This window comes from Astatotilapia calliptera, chromosome 7, assembly GCF_964374335.1.
Source record: "Astatotilapia calliptera chromosome 7, fAstCal68.1, whole genome shotgun sequence".
Lineage (NCBI taxonomy): Eukaryota > Metazoa > Chordata > Actinopteri > Cichliformes > Cichlidae > Astatotilapia > Astatotilapia calliptera.
The window spans coordinates 51,797,512-51,817,978 of NC_137428.1; the positions used below are offsets into that span (position 1 = coordinate 51,797,512).

The 20,467-nt window shown below is 40.0% G+C and overlaps 1 protein-coding gene across 3 annotated transcripts in view; it reads left to right on the forward strand.

Annotated features, from left to right (window-relative positions):
* Positions 1-20,467, forward strand: part of plxnb2b (plexin b2b) — a 145,737-nt gene that overhangs the window by 79,089 nt on the left and 46,181 nt on the right. For all 3 annotated transcript variants that reach the window (XM_026175356.2, XM_026175357.2, XM_026175358.2), the window contains 13 exons: positions 4,223-5,352; positions 8,370-8,558; positions 8,693-8,824; positions 9,755-9,855; positions 11,165-11,291; positions 11,746-11,905; positions 12,479-12,590; positions 13,108-13,219; positions 13,586-13,687; positions 14,971-15,063; positions 15,599-15,686; positions 15,988-16,154; positions 17,228-17,376. In XM_026175356.2, coding sequence (XP_026031141.2) covers positions 4,225-5,352; positions 8,370-8,558; positions 8,693-8,824; positions 9,755-9,855; positions 11,165-11,291; positions 11,746-11,905; positions 12,479-12,590; positions 13,108-13,219; positions 13,586-13,687; positions 14,971-15,063; positions 15,599-15,686; positions 15,988-16,154; positions 17,228-17,376 — 2,660 coding nt within the window. In that variant the 5' untranslated portion in view covers positions 4,223-4,224. The remainder of the gene's footprint in view (positions 1-4,222; positions 5,353-8,369; positions 8,559-8,692; positions 8,825-9,754; positions 9,856-11,164; positions 11,292-11,745; positions 11,906-12,478; positions 12,591-13,107; positions 13,220-13,585; positions 13,688-14,970; positions 15,064-15,598; positions 15,687-15,987; positions 16,155-17,227; positions 17,377-20,467) is intronic.

A 20,467-nucleotide genomic window follows, 5' to 3' on the forward strand; every position in this document is an offset into this window, starting at 1 on the left:
ATAACTGCAGCATTTTTCTTTATAATGTGTTAAAATTCAAGAACAACACAAATCAGCAAATCCAAAAGAATGAAAGCTGAATACTAAAACTGAACATTATAACCTCTCTGAATGATTTATTCATGAAGAATTTTCAAGCACCGCTGTAACAGACAGCATTAGTTTTAACTAGGTGCAAACTACCTGTTAAACTGCTGAGTGACAGTGAGGTGACTACCCTGTGGTGGGACTGAATTAATTTTTCATCTCAAGGTTTCTACAAGCTTTGTAAATATATGCATAGTTAAGAAGAATGATACAGTTTTACATGTGTTTAAAGTAAATACAACCTACTATAAACAGTCATGAAAAAAAGTGCACCCCATGGTTCAGTAGCTTTTAGAAAAGACTTTAGCACGAATGACCCAAAGTAATCATTTTCTGTATGACTCTGTCACATCACTATGAAGGAATCTTTTCCCACTAGTCTTCTAAAAGTAGAGAAGCTTCTAAAACGTTGCTTCAGTTGTGGGCATTCATTTATGCACAGCTCTCTTAAGGCCCCAACACAGCAATCAGGTTTTCGTAATTTAATTTTTTTCTTTTTCAGCCATTCTGTTATAAATTTGCTGTTTCAGCTAAACTTTACCTGTCAGAAAAATAGCCTGTGTGTTGAGACACAACACAACACTCTAGACTGTGTCATTATTTATTCTTGTTAAATAAATAACACATTATAATATGTTTCGTAGTTAACCTGAAGCTGTACTTACATAATTGTAAAAACTGCTAAAGACCAGAATTGGCCCATTTAAGCATTCGTGTGAAGAGTTAAAGAAGTTCTAAAGCTCAAAGATTTTTTTTCTTTCCGTAACCACAAACAATCACGTGAAAAGGAATGAGGTGAAATGCCTAATTTAAGGTCAATTCAGTGCTGGCTTCAGGCTGTTTGAATTTGAAAATTGACTTTCACCAGATCATATTTTTCAGATGTGCCAGCTTCATTAGTGCATGATGTGTTTCATTATTATTTATTCCAGGCCATTGGAGGCTTCATTAGCTGCAGGCTGATGCAGCACGCAGCCTCTAAATTTAGCAGGCTTTTATTTATTCAGAATAGCCGCGTGTTGGATGATATGCCCAGTTGTCATGTTCTCTCACAGCAGACATGTTGAAAAAAGAGGTGGGTTGGTCTGGGGAGAAATGGGCCTCATTCCACCTGTGCCACCCCCACCAGGCGTCTGTATCTGCTCAGCTCTTTGAAGCCTCTTTAATTCCAGCGTTAAGGATTAAGCCCATGAAAAAAAAGGATAAAAAGTGACAGAGTGACAGAAGGAGACATCTTAGGAGAGAACAGGCTCTTTTGAAATATGTTAAGAAATTCGTTTGCACTGACCCACAATGCAACATCTGAGGGAAATTTGTGTGACACATTTTTTTGTCTGATCAGGGACTGGCCATAGGATTTGCATGAATAGGAAAAGCACCCTTTGAAGTTGCAGTTGTAAGTGATTCTGGAGTTTTCTGAAACCTAAATGAGTGTCCAGAGATGATTGTCCTTGAATTTGTGGTCTGAGAAAGTTTTATTGGGAGTTAAAAGAAATCAAGTAATTTTTTTTTGTCACAGGATACTACTGACATAATCCACTTTTTTTCTGTGTGGTATGTCATATCAGGGTAAATTGATAGTAAAGGGGATATTATAGTTTTTAGTGAAAGACACAGAGTCATCTATCTACACCATGTCTGTAGACAATCCATTAAAAAGTGGGAATTGTACATTGTGGCAGTATACAAACAGCTGTTTAATTTCATTCTGTAGGTGTGCAGATATGCAGTAGGTGTAATTGTATGTACAGGAGTGTGCTGACAGTGTTTTTGACAGGTATGTTCTTAAGCAGAAAAAATGCACATTAAAGGTCATGTAGCTTGTTAGACTACCTGAATCTGTCTAGTCAAAACATAATAATAGTCAGATGGCACCTTTATATGATAAAATTTGTATACCAACCATACTACATACAATGTCACCCTAAATTTGCTCAGAGTACAGTTTTTGTTTACAGATCACAGAGCTGCTGATTTCATCCTATGGTGATTTTTTTCCTTTAATACCATTTTTTCCTTTTAGTTTTTCTCTGTGGACATTTTTGCAGTTTGCCACCTCACTTTGTCAGTGAAAGTTGTCTCTGTTTTGCTTTTGATGTCAACATTTTGAGGCTGTGAGGCTGTTTTGCAACTCGTGCAGTTTCTGTGAAGCTTCCCTGAAAACTCAAGCACAAGCGTTATTGTCCTGCCGCTTAAAGCTGACACGGGCTTGTAATTGCCGATGGATATGTCCTTTGAAATTGAAGTTGTGTTACTTTAGAGCTGAAATAATAGTTTACATAATATACCCTTTATTTTGTCCACTCTGTACTGTGCACGTAAACTCAAGATTTCTTTTCTGTTTTTTTGGTCTTTTCCTCTCAGTTAAATCTTGGCATAACACTTACCGCCCCTCCTTAATTAAAGCTGTAAAAAAAGCTGCCGCACACATTTCTGTCCTGAATAAGCAGAGAGAGGGATTTTATTGCACCATTCCCATTTTAATGGAAATATTTAAGACTATGAATTGAAAAGGGCACAATACATTTATGTAATGAAATGGGTTAAGGGGGGGTGGATAGTTTGAGGCAGTAAATGGGGGGGGGCTAAAAAATCAAGAAATCGAATTGTCTACTTAAATGAAAATGAGTGTTGCCAGTGAAATTAACGCCCATGCGCCCCCCCCCCCCCCCCCCCCCCCCCCCCCAGGCAAATGTCCAATCAGTGGTCTTCCCACTTAGTCCAGTGAGCAAAGGCAGGTTGACATAATAAAACACAGTTTTGGCAAGTGACTTTGACAAATGTGTCTGTGAACTTGACTGGCAAGATGATATGAGGAGGAGGATACTACTGAGTGTGTGCAAGACTGAAACCACATGCAAACATACACTAACATTTGCTGTGTGGGCAATGGCTGCTTCAAAGCCACCTGCAGTTCCATATTTACCACAGCCTGCGCAAACAGCAGTGAACGAAGGCTCCGCAGGCACCTGCTGTTAGCCGGTACATGAAGCTGTCTGTAGTTTACAAGGATGTTGTGTGATCATATTTCCTGAGACAAAACAGTGTACTTCCTAAACACATTGTGCGGCTGTTAGGGCGGAAAAAAAGCAAGTGTAAATGAAGTTGGATGTGATCCAAGCTTTTTAAAGAGTTGTTTATTGTGTTATGGGTTGAGATCTAGTTGTTATCCTTGTCTTTTTTACCCCTACACAAACCAGTTTTATTTTTTTCACCAGTGATGGCTTGAGATAAGTCAATTGAATTCAACCCCCTCCCCCCCGTAATATAACTGGATCAGGGAGTTGAGTCAGACACAAACACCTACGCCATGCGCTGTCATCTCGAGGCAGTTTTTAAATGGTTTTAGCCCCATAACTTAAATCTGTGACTCTAAAGTGGGATATGCTTCATGTGTTGTACACCTTAAAATCCCAGTTCATTCAAATTACTTCCTGTTACTTTTGTATATACACTAGGCTATAACTTCAGGTGTATAGCCTAGTGCAACCCTATTGATGTCTCCATGTGCAGATTTTCTAAAAATACACTATATTGCCAAAAGTATTCACTCACCCATCCAAATCATTGAATTCAGGTGTTCCAATCACTTCCAGTTGAATATAATCAAGAAGCTAGGCATGTAGACTGCTTCTACAAACATTTGTGAAAGAATTTGTCACTCTCAGGAACTCAGGGAATTGCAGTGTGGTACCCTGATAGGACGTCACCTGTGCAGCAAGTCCAGTCGTGAAATTTTCTCGCTACTAAATATTCCGCAGTCGCAGTCACAGTCAGTGGGTGTTTCCTATTCCAATGTGCCAGTGCACACTGTGTGCCAGTGCACAAAGCAAGGTTCATACAGACATGGATGACGGAGTTTGATGTAGAAGAACTTGACTGGCCTGCACACAGTCCTGACCTCAAACTGACCCTCAGCCCCTCCCAGTGAAGCAGGCTTGTTGCTTAGAACCAGTGTAAAGACAACTGATTTACCTTCAGTTTTATGTATGAGTATATGTGTATGTATGTGGGGTTATATTAACTACACACAAACCCTTTGTTGATGTGTCATGTTGCTGATAGTTAATGTGCATTTAAAGTTCCATTTAACTTCATTAATAATAAAACACTTCTTCCTTTCTGTTCCTTCCAGAGATGGCAAGCTGGGTCTCCATCCTTCTCTTCCTCTTCTGGCTGTCAGTCTCTCAAGCCCAAGGGGGGAGTGGAAAAATCCCCACTGTGGAATTCATCTCTGAAACCCTGATTAACAATGTGGTCCAGGACCCACAGACTGGTCGCATCTACCTGGGAGCAGTCAACAATATCTTCCAGCTGAGCCCGTCCCTCCAGAAGGAGGCCCGCACTGAGACAGGCCCAAAAAAAGATGCCAAAACATGTACACCTCCTGCTTCAGGCTGTCAGGACACAGTGCTCATGCCCAACAGCAACAAACTTCTGCTGGTCCACCCATCCAATGGTTCACTAATAGTATGTGGCAGTCGGTACAGAGGCATATGTTCCCTCCTCAACCTGTCTAATGTAGAACAAGAGTTGTATTACAATGACAACAAAGGAGAGAGGACTTACGTGGCTAGCATAGAGGATAATGTGAACGTGGTGAGCGTCATGTCCAACTACACAAAAAATGGCCGGACCTTCAAAGTGTTCCTTGTTGGAAAGGGCTATGGAAGCCTGGACAGTACAAAACTAATCAGCACACGAATCCTTGAGGACTACCAGGACTGGGTTGTGTTTGAGAACATCATTGAGGCATCAGCGGTACAGACGGCGCCATTTGTCCTCAAGTACTTACACGACTTCCAACATGCCTTCAAAGAGGATGGTTTTGTGTATTTCCTCTTTTCTCGGACTCTCGATGGCACAGATAACAAAAACTTGACTTTTGTGTCTCGTCTTTGTGAAAATGACCAACATTACTATTCGTACACAGAGCTCCAGTTAACCTGCGGTACAAACAACCGGTACAACAAAGTCCAAGCTGCATATGTGACTTTTCCAGGAAAAGAGCTGGCACGGGTCATGTCTCAATCTGGTAATTATGGGACGGTCACCTCATTCACAAAAGTCCTCTTCATGGTGGCTCATCCAGATGACGACGAAAGCGACTCTGCTCTCTGCATGTACCCGCTGAACTCCATCAATCAGCAGCTGATGGATATAATCAGTGCATGCTACAGTGACTCTGGGGAGATTTCTGGGGTTCCTGCTGTGGACGTACCCTACTCATCTCAAACCTACACAGCATGCACTTCAAAAATTTCTGTAAGTGCTTCTTTGTCAGCTGACTCTAATTTAAAAGAATGTTTTGAAAAACTCAGATTGGTATAATTATAATTTTTAATGCAGTTATCACTTTTTATTATAAAATCTCAACATTTAATTCGTTCCCTGGATAACTTGTAATCTGACCAAGTCTTAAAAAACAAGGCTCATACACTTCCTTTACAATGCAACAGTGTCCAATGAGAATTTGTGAAAGACACAATTCTTGTAGTCTCTGTACACCACCACAGTGGATTTTAAATCACACAATCAAGACGTGGCTAAAGTGCAGACTTTCTACTTTAATTAGGGGGCTTCAGTATTTTTTGGGGTTTTTTGTTTAGCATTTGTCTGAATCTAAGCAGAGAGTATAGCCCTGTACACTTCACATTTCATCCTTCTGTTTCTGTTTCGATCAGCAGTCACAGTAATCAGACAGTAGTGACCCAGTTTCAGTGGCAGCTATATATGCCCAATCTGATCATGAGCTGCTTCTCACCCCTCCATATTTTTCTCTACCCATCATTCTGGTTCAGGCTGTTAATCTTGGTCTAAGAAGGTTGGAAAGAAAAGCGTCTGGACTTTAAGTTGCTTGAAGACGTTTCACCTCTCATCCGAGAAGCTCCTTCAGTTCTAGGGTCAAATGGTGGAAAGTTCCAGATTTAAGCCCTGTGGGAGGATTCCCCCAAAAGGGACAATATATTCTTTTCCTAATCCTTTTCCTAACAAGCCAAGGTGTAAAAAAAGGGGTGTAGGTCCCAATCAGCCAAGGTTTCGGATAAGCTCATTGTGAAACCTAGCCCCACCCTATCATGTGATTTCTTGAGGTCAAATGGCCCAGGATGCAAGTGGCCGTGAAGGGATCTCAAAACTTGATTATAGATAGCAGACAGTTGGTGTCGTAAGCCACCACCTCTGTTCAAAGATGGCTGTCCACAGTGGACATAGATGGCTTCTTTCACTTCTCTTTAAATCTGGGACTCTCCACCATTTGACCCTAGAACTGAAGAAGCTTCTCGGATGAGAGGTGAAACGTCTTCAAGCAACTTAAAGAAGTCCAGACACTTTTCTTTCCAAGCTCCTTAGACTACGATGACATGGATGACTGAGAACCTTCACAGACATGCTGTTTATCTTCAATCAATCAATCAATCTTTATTTATAAAGCACTTTTCATACAAAAAAAATGTAGCACAAAGTGCTTTACATAGTTAAAAGCAGCCCACCCCACCCTCCAACTCACTCCCCACACTCTCATTAACATAAATGATGTGAATACACACATATCCCCCCCCCCCCACACACACACACACACACACACACACACACACACACACACACACACACATACACACACGCGCACACTTAAAGAGTAAAAATTGGGCTGGGCTCGCAAGAGCCAAGTGAGGAAACACTATAACAGGGAGCTGTCTGCACCGGGAGCCGGTCACAGACCGCAGCCTCCAGGCTGGGCACACAGCAGGAGGGAGGCAAAGGAGCCCCCCTTGGTTTCACCTATCCAAAGATTTTTTTATTTCAGAACTGTAAAGGTTCTTTCAGATTTTCTTTGGCAAAGTTTAATCTGATCCTCTTGTTATTGAGTGTAACCGATAGTTTGAACCTTGTTCTATTCCCATTCATGGAGGTGTTGTGATATGTCTACCACCCCTGGGTGTTTTTGACTTAGATGTTATGAAGCCATTTTTCTTATCTATGGAAATAATTTTTCTCAGGTCTTTATGTGTTGCTGAGCTGGCCATTTCATTCCTTATTTTCTAAGAAAGTACCAGATTTTTAATTTTTTTTTATTCCTGAAGTTTTTATTATTTCTGTCCAACCATCTATTCGCTTCCACTTATCCTTTTTCAGGGTTGTGAGGGGCGTCTGGAGCCTATCCCAGCTGTCTTAGGGTGGGAGGCAGGGTACACTGTGGACAGGTCACCAGATTCTGGTTTATTTTTTCAGCTGAATGCTAGCCTATCTCACTTGCACTGACATGTATTTGGGGATTTTTATTTACAATTAGAAAGAAAAGCTATAAAATGTAAATTCGACACTTCAAACCACCTTCAAATATTACGTCCACTTCATTTGTCATGAAGTAACAAGGGAACTGGCCTCACCTGGAACTACTTGTCAGTCGAATATCCAGTTGGTTTTAAACCTCTAAAAAAGGGGGACTGTGTATAAAAATGGCTCAAATTCTCAAAGAAGTTTTGGCAAAGATTTGCTAAAATGCCTTGAGTTAAAGCTTAAAGTTTAACTTCAATCACTTATTGATTGTTTGATTTAGAACCTGCCTTTGTGGTGTAGAAAAATAAAACCACCAAAATTACGCCTTTGTTGAAGTTATGGGCCGAACTTTAATATGGATCACTCTCCTCTCTCCATGTACTAAATACACTTGTCAAATTTGGCGGTCTATTCATGTTTTAAAATTTTCCCTTTGCTGCCTCTGACATGTCAAGACCGCTGCTACCCTGCACCACTGGTTGATATTTTAGCTGTTTCACATCTCCAGCTCCCACCATAGGGTCTGCAGCTGTAGGGTATTTACTTTAGAGAGACTGAGCTTAATACCGAGATCAGTACCTACTCAGAAATAATTGAAGTATTCCATGAACAATTTTAATATGCCAAAGACTTTTTTAGTTATGGCCCAACTTAACTGGTTATTTTACATTTTTTACTTGCATGTATTAGTAGTTTCTTGTTAAGTGATCGTTAACACGAGTTTTCCTATTGTTCTCGTCTCAGACTTCCAACTCTAAAGCAAATACTTACTTGTAATTTTTATTCATTATTTTAATTCATTATTGTAATCAAAGAAATGATCAGTCAAAACAAAGTCAATTTTAGATTGTAGATTAAAATGGTCAAGTGTTCAAAGCACATTTCCCATCTCTGTTATAAAGTTTAAGTAGGATACGAACAGTACTGCAAAGACAGTTAATGTTATTGGAGTGAAAAGCAAGCAATGTCTGATCGTCCCTTCTTGTTATCCTTTCCCTTTACAGAAGGATGCATTGGGAAACTTCAAGTGTGGTGCAGAACATTTGCTTTCGCCTCTGGCAAGCAAGCCAGCATTTGCCTTAAAGGCAGATGCAGCGTTGACCATGTCGGTCCATCTGACTGCTGTAACTGTTGCTGTGGAGAATGACCACACGATCGCCTTTTTGGGCAGCGCCAACGGAGAGGTCTTCAAGGTTGAGTTCTCTTGTGGTTTTTTTTGTTGGATATTTTTTTCCTCAGTTTAAACTTTTATCTGAGGGAAGGTGTATCAAGTGAATTTAAAACCTCAAATTTCTCTTACCTTTTGTCTTTTGTTTATTTTGTCCAGGTACACCTGAGACCAGGTGAATATGGCAACGAGCCGTACTCCTATGTTGGCAACAACATAGGAGAGAAGGTCAACAAGAACCTTTTCCTTGACCAAAGCCAGAGCCACCTCTACATTACCACAGAGAAAAGGGTGTGTGTGTATATTTAACACTTATTATACATTAAAATTCTGGCAGAGTACTTGCTGGTGCTAAGACTGAGCTCCACAATGACTGTATTCATTTAAAAGAGAAAAAATTGATCCAAACCCAAAAACTATGCTGTGGTTATGCACGGAGAAAAGCCTGTATGGTGCCACTGTAGAAAGCTGCCTTGATTAAAATGAGAGATGTTGCTTTCAAAATGTCTTATAATATAAAACAAAGTGTTAATAGCTCTGCTGAGCAGCCTCAGTCTAATGTGGAGAGGAAAGCTCACTGTCTTAGAGAGCGGGCACATACAATACCATTTAAATATTGAGATGGTATTTTTAGAAGGGAAGACATGGACTTCACAGATCACAACCAAAAGTAGCAACGCTAGCTGCATTAAGAATAGATAAACAGATCTATACAGAATCATGGCTTTGTTCTTACATCCACACAGCTGACCAATCACAGCACGAGTATTAGCATTTTATAAAAAATAAATAAATATATAATAATCAAAATTATTTGCTCCATTGCTTTTTTAAGTTTGCGATTTCAGAAGTTTTGCTTTCATTATATTGACTCACATCTGTTTCTGCAGAGGGGGAAGAGTTTCTAATGTTGATGCTGTTAAACATTCAGATTTTATCTGAAAAATACTGATGTCTTGAAATAAGATCTAATGGATTGGCTTTTACATGTAAAAAAGAAAACAATTTCACGCTGGTTACAGTAAACATTCAGTGCTTTGTGTTGAATAAACTAAGTAATTAAACATGGGGAGAAGACAGGAGAGACCCCACTCGCTCCCACTCTGCACACCTGCAACATACTAAGGAACATTTACAGCTACACTTTAAATACTTGTTATTTTTGTCCAGTGTCTCCCGTAAGGTGCACCTTTGATCATATTTCACGTTGTAATAATCCAGATCACCAAGGTGCCAGTGCAGACGTGCCTCGAAATGAAAGACTGCCAATCATGCGTGGGACTGAGGGACCCTTACTGTGGCTGGTGTGTTTTGGAGGGCAGGTGAGGATCTCTCTCACACACACACACACACACACACACACACACACACACACACACACACACACACACACACACACACACGTACATTCTTGCATGCATTTACAAATGCATGCACACAGCAACAGACTAACACAAACACCCACACATGCAATTCCATCTGTAAAACACAGCAGGATATTTGTTCAGTGTTTTATTGCAGACACTTTTAGTACCCCTCAGTGTTTATATTCCATCTCCTGTTGTCCGTGCAGCCGTAAGGAATTAAAGCTGTTTGTCAGCCCCACACGGCGAAGGCAGGCTGTGCAATTTACTCTCATCAGTCTATATTTATCAGGGTCTGGAGGGTAGAAAAGTGCGCATGTATCATGTGTTTTACAGGGATGTGATCATGACTAGTAAAAAGAAGCAAACTCTGTCCCTCTGGAACTATCTGATATATCCGATGCTCTTACTGTGCAACATTGTGCATGCTATTTAGTATTAGAGCTGAAATCTATTTATCAGTTGATAAGTCAATTGACAGAATATGAATCAACAACTTTTCATAAAGAATTAATCAATTCAGTCATTTCTCAGGCAAACGATTCGATGATTTGAGCATTTGAATAGGATAATTCTGCAATTTTTCTTTTCCTTCAATTGCTCCAAATGATTTGAAGCAGTGCTTAGTTCGTTTGCTTCTCATTTATGAAAAAAATTCAGTCCGCGTGATTTACAGTGCAAATTTGATGTTGCATTATATCCTGTACTTCTGTTTATGTGCACAATATCAGTTCATCTCTATGTTAGTTTGTATTTCCTTCAGAGTATGTATTTTAGTCTTTGCTGCATTTAGTGCTAGATTGATTTTTATCAAAAAGAAGTCACATGTTTTTATCGCTCCTGTGTATTTTGTCTGATTGCAAAGTCATTTTTTGTCTTTAACAGTTTCATTTCTTGCATCATCACATAATATGAATAGCTTCATTAAAATTATGTCCTATTAACCAAATACCTTAGATGATCACAGCTGGGAAGCTTGAACAAAGGAGTATTTTTTTAGTACTTTGCTTAAAGGTTATATATATATATATATATATATATATATATATATATATATATATATATATATATATATGACCCTACTAATGTAGTTACCATTGAGGACCTTGCATGTTTTTCTTTTTGATACATAAATCTTTATTTTGTGCACAGACCCTGCTGGAAGTCACGTAGGCATTGAGTTGTTATTTACAAACTGACTTTTTGTGAAAGCATTCATGGCATGTGCAGCTCAGGCTGATGGGATTTTCTCATCCTTCGTCTGAAGGTGTACCAGGAGGTCTGAGTGCCGACGGGCAGAGGAGAAGAATGGCTGGTTGTGGAGCCCCAAGCAGCAGTGTGTCAAGATTGTATCCTTCTCTCCTTCAAACCTTTCCTGCAGAAAGACCGGCAAGGTACAGCTCTGTTTGTTCCTCACTCAAACTGTCTCTGACTTCCTTTGTTCTCTTTTATTGTCCCTCTTTTCTCTGCAGTACCTAACTCCACTTACATGCAGAGACTGAGTAATAAACTGGGAATCAAAGACCTCAAGCTCTAGGTCTTCCAGCTCTGTATTGATCCACCCAGAAAAATCCAAACTGTCTTATTATAACCTGCATGGCTGATTGTCTGAAGATGGAGAGCCTCTTCCTATTCCCCCATTTTTTACTTCTTCTGTGTTCCTGCCCGTCTGACTCACACATGAATTCCCATCAGCAGCATGTCACTCCTTTCTCTTTCTCAGTTTCTTTCTTTAAAAAGAGAAACAGTTTCTTTATTATAACTTTGGTTACACAGAGATACAAATTCAGTGAGATGTTACGGGCTAAGAAGCCACAGTTTCCAGTCAGTATGTTTTTGTCTGTCCAGGTGAACATCAATATTCCCTCCCTTCCTACCATTGGACACTCTGACCGTCTGCAATGCAAGATTGAGTCTTTCCAGAGTAACGGCATCATGTCAGACTCTGGTGAGGTCTCCTGTGATCTGCCCCAGCCTGGGCTTATACCGAAAACACCTGAGGGCCAAGGTATGGTCTCTTTAATTACCCTGCCATGTTTCTGTCGTCTTTAAGGTCTAATGTCTGTGCTTCTCCATGATGGTTAACGCTGCATTACTAACTGGCCAAGGTGGGAAATGGGCTGAAAAAAACACGAGGTTAAGTTAATGTCAGCTGGCAAATTCTCCATCATTTTGTTGAAGAACTTACAGTGTCCAACAAATTTGCACCAGAAAATTGCACGAAATCAACACACTAATCTAATTTAAGCTTTATTATTTCAGTTTATAGTTTTTTGTATCAGTAGTCAGCAAACATCTTGCCCAAAACAAAGTGAGTCCCATAAAAAAAAGTCCTTTATAAAACAAAACATGGAACTTTTTTTAAATACAGCTCAAGTTTTGGCTTTTATACACTAATATGCAGTTCAGGCAGTTAAATAATCACTGAACTGATTCTGAGGAGATTTATCAAAATATTTAATCGCTCTGTTTTTTGTCTTTAAATGTACAAGCATACTTCACATCTTTTATATGATAAAACTTGTATTCACATAAACAGCTAGTGTATCACATTTTAACCACTGTTTTACTGTATCTTCAGACTTTGTGGCCGTGGCTATCAGGATCTTTGTGAATGAGACTGTGGAGTTGGCCACGCGGGAATTCATGTTCTACAACTGTGCTGCCACAGTGAGGAAATCTGAAAACACACCGTGAGTCAGGCTGTTAATCTTTCAGTTCTGCTCTGTCACTCAGTGAAAATACACAGTGACATGGAACACAGCATCATCTGACAACCTTGATGTAAATGTATCACCGTGCATGAGCAGATGAGAGATCAAGGCTCTGTTTGTAAATTGTGATGCATGGTGGTTTTGAATGCACCTCTTGCATTTTCACTCCTGCTTCTATTACCAAGCCGAGGAAATTGCCTCAGTTTCCTTTTCATTAATCAAAAAAAGAAAGTCGATCCTGGCTGTTTTTTTTCCCCTCATTTTTTTCTGCATTTCTTTCACACAGAGGAACGTGTGATGAACGAGCTTTGCTTATGTGAAGTTGCAGAGATCCATTTCATTGTCAGCAACATAGATTTTTGTGCCGGACGCTCTCTGATGAGTTTGCATGTTTTAGATGTTGTTTGTGTGTGCTTTTGTGTGTGCATGCTCTACCCTGATTGTGCATGTGAAAGTATTTCCTTATCCAAGTTGGTCCATATTTCTGTGTTTTCAGGTGCATGTCATGTGTAAGCAGTCAGTGGGGATGTCAGTGGAACACGCAGGACCACACCTGCAGCGATGCGGACAACAGCGTGGTTGTTTCCCACATCATCAAGCACCGTCAGGTTAGTTCTTTCTAGAGCTGTGAGTTCAGTGACAGGTCAAGGACTCTTTTCTGTCATGTATGTGTGTGATAGATGTGGAGAACGACTATACCACAAGTTTTAAAGGACACATCTAAACTTTACATGTGATTCACCGCCTGAGTGGTCCAAACTCCTCCTGAAAAATTAATAAATACACAAATCCCACTATCAGCTGCCACCATCTTGCATGACAAACGTTGCAGGGTGGAGGATATCAGATTCCAAGTCAGCGGATGTTTCAGCGATATAGTTATCTGTCGCCACAGATGAGGGTGTCCGTTAAGTGGTTAGCATGTTTAAAATGTAAATTATTAAAGTATCTAATTTGTTTTCATTCTGTTTCAGAGCGCAAACTGTCCTCGGTTCGAGAATCCAGATCCTGTGCTCATCCCTGTGGGCTACAAGACTCGAATCAGCTTTGAAGGCATAAATCTGAAACATTACCAGGTAAACTGGCCCCACTCCACCTCCAACATGCATCTGAGTTCCAGGGAAAGAAACACTCTCTTTCTGTTTGTGGATATCCCTTTGACAGAAAAAAGGAAAAACACAACAGGTTCATTTTTAGGCTAAAAGAAAGGAGAATGAGCCAAACTTGTTTCAGTTTTTTCTACTCTTGCATCTGTTAGTGATCTGTAAGTGATGATACCGCACTCTTACCAACTGTTTAAATGTTGCAAATAAAAAAAAAAAGTTAACTTAAAGAGATTGAAAGGAAGCAAAAATGGCTCCTTTAGACAGTGAATGAACTTTGGGGGCCACACCAAAGTCCAATATAAGATAAATAAGGATTATTTTGTCTGTGAATCATGCAAAGCTACTCTGGTAAAGTTCGATTTTGGAATTTGAAGTAATGATAATAGTTCCCCTTTAACCCTCTCAGGCTCAAATTAAACTTTTTGTTGCTAATGCACAACCAAGTCCTGCAGTGGTACTTCTGAGTAAAAAAAAAACCCATAAAATATGTATGTGGGGTAATCAGGTTGTTAGTTTTTAACTGTTGCAAATCGGCAACGCCTGCCTTGAGAGGGTTAAGGCTGGAGTTTTCTGTTGGAAGAGGGCTTAAAACTTACTTTTTACCATTCAACCGTAGCGAACAGGTGTGAGGACACCCAACTTTGTGAACAGAATTACTCAAAAAATCTTGTGAATACAATAACTCAAGACGGACGTCTCCTTGGATGTTTAAACTTACCATAGGCAAATCAAGGAAGTTAAGGGGTGGCACTGGGGACCGTCAGTATTTTTGTTTTTGTCATGATTATGCAGAGTATCTTTCCACATGAATAACATTACAAATCCCAATTCTTTTACTATCAGACAGCAATATAAGCTGTAACAGTTCACTTAGTTGTCACAACATACATCTTGATCATTTTCTTTGAATGTGTGAGTTCTGATGGACTTTATTGGTGCAGGTTCCCGGGGATCCATTCATGTTTCATCAATCAAGGTTTTGACAGCTGATCTTTCACAGCTGTGAAAATCAAAACTTGTAAGCCCTGTGTGAAGGTTTTGTAATCACACAGCTTTCTGGGCTGTTTCCTTTTGGTTGTTGTGTGTATATGTTCAGTGTTGCTGATTTGATTTTACACACTTGAGTAGGATCAGAGAAACTGCAATTGTTTCCATGCTCTATACAAAGAAGAGCATCAGAGAACAGTACTGTAAAAGTATGATCAGCATGAATACACATCAGCATTTTTGTGTTTGTTTGTGTGGTTCTGCAGGGTCATCATTTCACCATTGGCAGTGAGCTGATGACAAAGGAAGAAGATGTCTCGTTTGAGGGGGGACCATTCTACACATTCAGTGGCTTCAATGTGAGCATGACCCCTCGTTTGACATTTGTCTTGATGCAACACACTCAACACAGGTCTTTGCACTGTGACTGGTTTGTGGTCCTAGTATTCAAAGTACAACCTAGAAATACACTGAAAGAGTGAATGTATATATTCTGCAGCAAAAAAACTGTGTGAAGACTTTCTGTTTGTGAACAGCTGTATTTATGTTCCACATTTATAAAAGAAGTCAACCTTTAGCCTTTTTTCACATTCCCTTTGATATTCTCTAGCTCCCTCTAATGGACATGCTCCCCTCGCTGGAGAGTTAAACACCATCTCCACATTGTGAACTTTGTGATTGGGAAGCTCAAACAGTGCTTAGCCTCCAGCTATGTTCTTTTCCAACATTGATTTCTGTAGCTGAAAATCTGCCAGACTGGGTATATATTCTTTTTTCTTTCTTATTTTCCCTTGGCGTGGGGGAGCAGCAGCCCACACTGTTTGCAGAGAAGAGCTTAAGTGCCATTAATCACAGGATTCTGCATTAATAATTCATTTTCTTCCAATTTCTTAGTTTTTCTATGATAAGTCACCGGAGACCAATGTTCTGTTCTACGTGAAGGACAAGGAGTCTGGCGAGAAGATGGACAGCACGGTGAACGGTGTGTCTTCACATATTAATGAGGAGATTTCATTTTAATGCCCTGTGTGTACACGGCAAGTCCCACTGTGGGGCTTCAGCTGGATTTAAGGAAGCTACCTTTAATCTGCACTTGAAAATTACAAAACATTACTGCACAATCTAACAGCTTTGTACATGAAGGATTCAGATAAATGTATGTTACTGCAGGAGTCACTTGAAATTAGATTGTCCATCAATTTTTCATTGAGGATGCAAGAATATGCTCTTTGAATGTACAATAACATAATATTGTTTTTGTTTCCTCACTATTATCTCTACAGTCACACTGTACAACTGTGCCGTTGAGAGGAACGACTGTAGTCTTTGTAAGAACGCCGACCCAAAGTACAAGTGTGTGTGGTGCAGCAAGAAGCTGGCGTGTGTGTATGAGAAGCTCTGCGATCCTCTCCCCAGCAACACAGAGTGTCCTGACCCTGAGATCACCAATGTGAGTCGTCACAGTGCTGTCATGACTTCATGTTTACCTTTGAAATGGAAACTGTACCTTCTTTAAAATCTTGTGATTGGATGTAAAAACACATTGACTGTGGTGATTGGACTGAGGTCTTCACTGGCCGTGTATTTTTCTTCCACAGAGGAGTTGGGAGTGTGTTTCTCCTTGAGAGTGTGCGGCGCTGTTCCTTAGCACATGTCGATCGGATCAATTCTTTGTTTGTTCACCTAATTGTTCGTGCCTCTTTGTCATTGATAAAAATCCATCAGTAATTGTGTTTATATCATTCTGACAGAGGCTATCACCTAACCGGCTGCAGCCTGACAGACAGAGATACTGCAGATAAATCACCATGACTTTGTATGTTGTTGAGATTCAACTTAACAACTATACAAAGGATTCCAGTGAGATTTTCTGAAGACGTTGAGAGTCTGCAGTGTTGACCTTTATGGTTTTATTATTCATAGACACTTGTGCCCATGTTCAGGTTAAACATATGATAAGGGACACAGTGCAGTAAACATCATACCTGTTATACATTAGCATGCTAGCTTTGTCATTGTGAGCATGTTAATGTTACAGTGCAGTGTGAAGCACCATTATCTCTTTAAGTACAGCCTTGCAGGAATGCTGCACACTGTGTGTGTCTCGCATTAGTGTATTTTATTTGAAGTTGAATTCACATTTTTTAAATTAAAAAATTACAGGAAAAATATTCAAATTTCATATTTTACTATAAAATGTTCAATTTATCTCGTCACAAAAATGTTTGTTTTTGTTTTGTATTTACCAGAACATCTGCTTTTATATTTTAGTCAAATTTTCTGACCTACAAATACAATATGGGTCATGTTCAAATACATGCAGACATGCATACAGATGTGACTCATACAGTATTGATGTAATTCTCCACTTGGCCTTGAATGTTAAATACTTAAGTCAGCTCAATAGTGGTTAAACAGACTGTGTAAATCTCTTGTATGTTCTTATTGCACAAATAATCTGGTTAAATCCATTTCCAATCCCTTCTTCCTATAAACACCCTCCTATTGCATCTCCACATCCAGATCAGCCCTCTTTTCGGCCCCGTGCTGGGAGGCATCTCCATCACCATCAGCGGTTCCAACCTCGGCATCGATCAGGGAGACATTAAAAGCATCAGGGTGGCTGGGAAGCCCTGCATTCATGAGCCAGAAAAATACTCCGTCTCCAAAAGGTAAAGTTGCCCACATGCAGTTGTGCACTATGCACAGGAAATGTAACCCACCTGGAGGCCATTCAAATGGCATATGGACAGGTTTTATCAAGTCTCTTTTTAAATGTTGTATACTTAACTGTGTTAGGAATACTTTCCTTTTGCTCAGGATAACCTGACTACAGGTTTTAATTAGCTCATTCTACAACTGTATTGATCTGAGTCTCCAGACACAGTTTGATTTAGAGACAGTCACAGTTTCCAGAGGGAAATGTCAGTAGTAGAAGTATTCACTTTTTTTCCTTTTCTTTTCACAAATGTGCAAGACAACAATGTAAAAAAGTCACGTTACAGATTGATTGTTCAGTAAACTTTTTATAACCGTTCAAGCCAGGGTCAGTCTAAATAAAGAGTGGGCCAATCAGCCTTTTAATGATGTTTTGGTTTTTAAGCATATCATTTGAATATATTTAAGTTATTTTCTGGATAGGAACATAAGGCGCAGATTAAAGTGAAATTAAAGCTATAATATTTGCATGTAAAATATAGTGAGGTATAACAGCAGAATATTGAAACACTTTAGTAAAATACAAGTACATGGAAATTTTACTTAAGTTCTGCACTTAAATAAATGTACTGAACTTATTTGCTTTCTGCTGCTACTACACCACTGAATGGCACTCAAGCACTTGCACATGGCTGCTGATTGAGAGGGTCTTCTCTTTTTTTGCCCTAATGTTGCACACATCCTTTGAGATACATGTGTTCATCAAAGCACTGTACAGGCAGTGCAGAATTATTAGGCAAGTTGTATTTTTGAGGAATAATGTTATTATTGAACAACAACCATGTTCTCAATGAACCTAAAAAACTCATTAATATCAAAGCTGAATGTTTTTGGAAGTAGTTTTTAGTTTGTTTTTAGTTTTAGCTATTTTAGGGGGATATCTGTGTGTGCAGGTGACTATTACTGTGCATAATTATTAGGCAACTTAACAAAAAACAAATATATACCCATGTCAATTATTTATTTTTACCAGTGAAACCAATATAACATCTCCACATTCACAAATATACATTTCTGACATTCAAAAACAAAAACAAATCAGCGACCAATATAGCCACCTTTCTTTGCAAGGACACTCAAAAGCCTGCCATCCATGGATTCTGTCAGTGTTTTGATCTGTTCACCATCAACATTACGTGCAGCAGCAACCACAGCCTCCCAGACACTGTTCAGAGAGATGTACTGTTTTCCCTCCTTGTAAATCTCACATTTGATGATGGACCACAGGTTCTCAATGGGGTTCAGATCAGGTGAACAAGGAGGCCATGTCATTAGTTTTTCTTCTTTTATACCCTTTCTTGCCAGCCACGCTGTGGAGTACTTGGACGCGTGTGATGGAGCATTGTCCTGCATGAAAATTATGTTTTTCTTGAAGGATGCAGACTTCTTCCTGTACCACTGCTTGAAGAAGGTGTCTTCCAGAAACTGGCAGTAGGACTGGGAGTTGAGCTTGACTCCATCCTCAACCCGAAAAGGCCCCACAAGCTCATCTTTGATGATACCAGCCCAAACCAGTACTCCACCTCCACCTTGCTGGCGTCTGAGTCGGACTGGAGCTCTCTGCCCTTTACCAATCCAGCCACGGGCCCATCCATCTGGCCCATCAAGACTCACTCTCATTTCATCAGTCCATAAAACCTTAGAAAAATCAGTCTTGAGATATTTCTTGGCCCAGTCTTGACGTTTCAGCTTGTGTGTCTTGTTCAGTGGTGGTCGTCTTTCAGCCTTTCTTACCTTGGCCATGTCTCTGAGTATTGCACACCTTGTGCTTTTGGGCACTCCAGTGATGTTGCAGCTCTGAAATATGGCCAAACTGGTGGCAAGTGGCATCTTGGCAGCTGCACGCTTGACTTTTCTCAGTTCATGGGCAGTTATTTTGCGCCTTGGTTTTTCCACACGCTTCTTGCGACCCTGTTGACTATTTTGAATGAAACGCTTGATTGTTCGATGATCACGCTTCAGAAGCTTTGCAATTTTGTGACTGCTGCATCCCTCTGCAAGATATCTCACTATTTTTGACTTTTCTGAGCCCGTCAAGTCCTTCTTTTGACCCATTTTGCCAAAGGAAAGGACGTTGCCTAATAATTATGCACACCTGATATAGGGTGTTGATGTCATTAGACCACACCCCTTCTCATTACAGAGATGCACATCACCTAATATGCTTAATTGGTAGTAGGCTTTCGAGCCTATACAGCTTGGAGTAAGACAACATGCATGAAGAGGATGATGTGGACAAAATACTCATTTGCCTAATAATTCTGCACTCCCTGTAAGTACTGTATATGTCAGTGATTTGATAGTGTCACACACAACTTCTTCTGGTGGTCTATTCATGCTTCAGGCACTACCTCATCCTTCTACCTCAGGTGTTAAATGGACTGAGCGCTGTGAAAAACATTGAATGAACTTTAGGTCAAGTCAAGCAAACTGTACTTCAATAACAGCTGTGTTTAAAAAGTGCTCACTTCATACAAATGGTCTATAAAAGAGAAAACGGCCACATCATTGCCCCACAGCCGCTGGCCAGAACTGTTGACACCTGGCAGGATGGAGCCACATTTATGACAAAATCTTGCCCCACCATCTGCATGATGAGACATAAAATAGGATTTATGAGACCAGATGGAAGTGTTTCTCCCTTAAATCATCCACTCTTGGTGCTAAATGCCTCTGTGCTCCTGCTGTTAGTTGTCCTGCGTGTTTGTGCAGCAGGTTGTTCCTCATTTGCCTAAAATCTGGGCAGAGTTTGCATTGTGTTATTTCACTCTTTCACATCTTAGTTGGAGCTGCTGGTTGTTTGGTCATGACCTTCCTGTTGGAGGCGTGCTATGAATGATGACCATTTCATCAGCTCTGCATTTTCCCTCAGAACTGTTTATCACATGGTTTCTGTTAAACTCCAGACATTGACATTCATAAAAGAAAATCCCTACAGGGACAGAAGCAGAGAAACTGTCTGAAGAAATCACGCTACACTCATAGCTGCTTAGTCAAACAAATAATTAAACAGTTGAACCTGAATGTGAACAAACAAAAACAACT